Raw genomic sequence first — 1,763 nt, forward strand, 5'->3', positions numbered from 1 at the left:
AGCTATTCATTCTAGCATCTTTTTGGGCCCTCCTCACATGAGGGCCTTGGGTACTCAGTCCGCTTATTTCCCCCAGTCCGATGCCCCTGAGAGAGAGAGGGGGGAATGACATGCAGAACTCGGCCTGCTGCGTCAAGGATTAAACCTCTCAATATGGACGACCGCTCCATCTACTGAGCTGTCTAGGCGCCCATTTGTTCGTACCAGGCTACTTATGGTCTATTCAGAAGGAAATGTGTCTTTTCTTCTAGACTTCTTGATTTCTTGAAACAATTTGGACGAGTCTTACATGTACTCTCTAAACTGAAACTATTCCTTACAGGGTGCCATAGCTGGGTATGCTTTTGAAAAACAGAGCTATTTGAAATTATCTTTTTTTAAACTGTTAACATTCCTGCATTCAGAAAACATAGATTTCCCAAGCCCATATTTAGTTGTTCTATTAACAATGTCATTAGGTTCAACGAGAATTAACTAGCATTTGATGTAAAAAAAATAAATATATTAATTAATTAATTAATTAAGTAATTAATGAAGGCCAACAAGAAAAGAGTTTGTGGTGGTCGTACCAATAAGGCTGAAATTTCCGTTGTTTGCTCCTGAAACTTCCTCATCTACTTCCAGCTGTTCATCGTCGCTCTGCGAACTCTGGAGGCCCTCCCCCGAGGCCGGACCCCCGGTCACTCCAGCTAGTTCGCTGGAGAACGTGGCCTCAGATCCCTGAGCACCAGAGACTACTGTAGAACCAACAGGACACAAAGATGGCGAGAATAAAGAGTAAGAATCCCACTGCGATACATCAACCAGTGTGTCCCTGAGCAAGACACTTAACCCTTAAGTGCTCAAGTGGCGTGCGACCTCTGACACATATAGCAATTTTAAGTCACTTTGGATAAAGCGTCAGCTAAATGACATGTAATGATAATGTAATAACATAGAAATATGAAAATGATAAGCAGCAATTAGGGTCAAAGTTTACATCAGTTTAATGTTTTATGTCTACACTCAGTTTTTGAGTACATGAAGAAGGATCTTTCAAAGCTAGAAGCTAAACTAAACTAGAATATGTAGGCATGAAGATATTAAATTTGTTATTATTATCCAGGAGGTTTCCTTTTCTCCTAGACGTAAAGGCATGTATTCTTCTATGTTGACCAGGAACTTCAGGTTGCGTAGTTACTTCCTATCAGCCTAGTACTTTATAGTCTTGGCACATTTACACATGACTCATCTATTCATCTTCAAAATATTGAGAGCTTGCAAATTAGACACCGTATCCTCACTGAAACCAGTACAACCACTCAAGAACAATGATGAATAAGACTCAACCAAGCTTTTTTTTTCTAAAACACCTAAATATCTCTCTCCTGCTCGACAAGTCTTTACTTGCAGAGACATTTCTTCCTACATTCGCCCCCTCCTCCTGTCCTTACTCCATTCTACATTTCTCTTCTCTCCTTTTTCATTGATTCACATTTTCTGCACACACACACACACACACACACATACACACAGAACACAAGTACAAGTTCAGACTTACCGAAGCACAGGAGACAGGTGAGGATGAGAGGGTTCATATCCCAGGAAGAGTGTTGTGTGTATGACAGTCCTGTGCTAATCTGTGTGTGCAAGTTTTGTGTGTTTCTCCCCTGCTGATAGAGTTGCTCTCTTTACCTCCACTGGGTGCAGCTTTTATAGACCTACAGTAGACTAACGCCTGCCTCTAAACTCCAAGGAGAAAGGGTGTGTGTGTGTGTGTGTGT

At 41.3% G+C, this 1,763-nt stretch overlaps 1 protein-coding gene across 1 annotated transcript in view; it reads right to left on the reverse strand.

Annotated features, from left to right (window-relative positions):
* areg (amphiregulin) overlaps positions 1 to 1,704 on the reverse strand; it is a 5,678-nt gene extending 3,974 nt beyond the window's left edge. Inside the window, exons 1-2 of the mRNA XM_032514933.1 lie at positions 1,541 to 1,704; positions 570 to 737 (exon numbers count right to left, since the gene is read on the reverse strand). Of these exons, the coding sequence (XP_032370824.1) occupies positions 570 to 737; positions 1,541 to 1,577 (205 nt within the window). The 5' untranslated portion in view covers positions 1,578 to 1,704. The remainder of the gene's footprint in view (positions 1 to 569; positions 738 to 1,540) is intronic.
* Between the last annotated feature and the right edge of the window lie 59 nt (positions 1,705 to 1,763).

Source organism: Etheostoma spectabile, chromosome 5 (assembly GCF_008692095.1).
Source record: "Etheostoma spectabile isolate EspeVRDwgs_2016 chromosome 5, UIUC_Espe_1.0, whole genome shotgun sequence".
Classification (NCBI taxonomy): domain Eukaryota; kingdom Metazoa; phylum Chordata; class Actinopteri; order Perciformes; family Percidae; genus Etheostoma; species Etheostoma spectabile.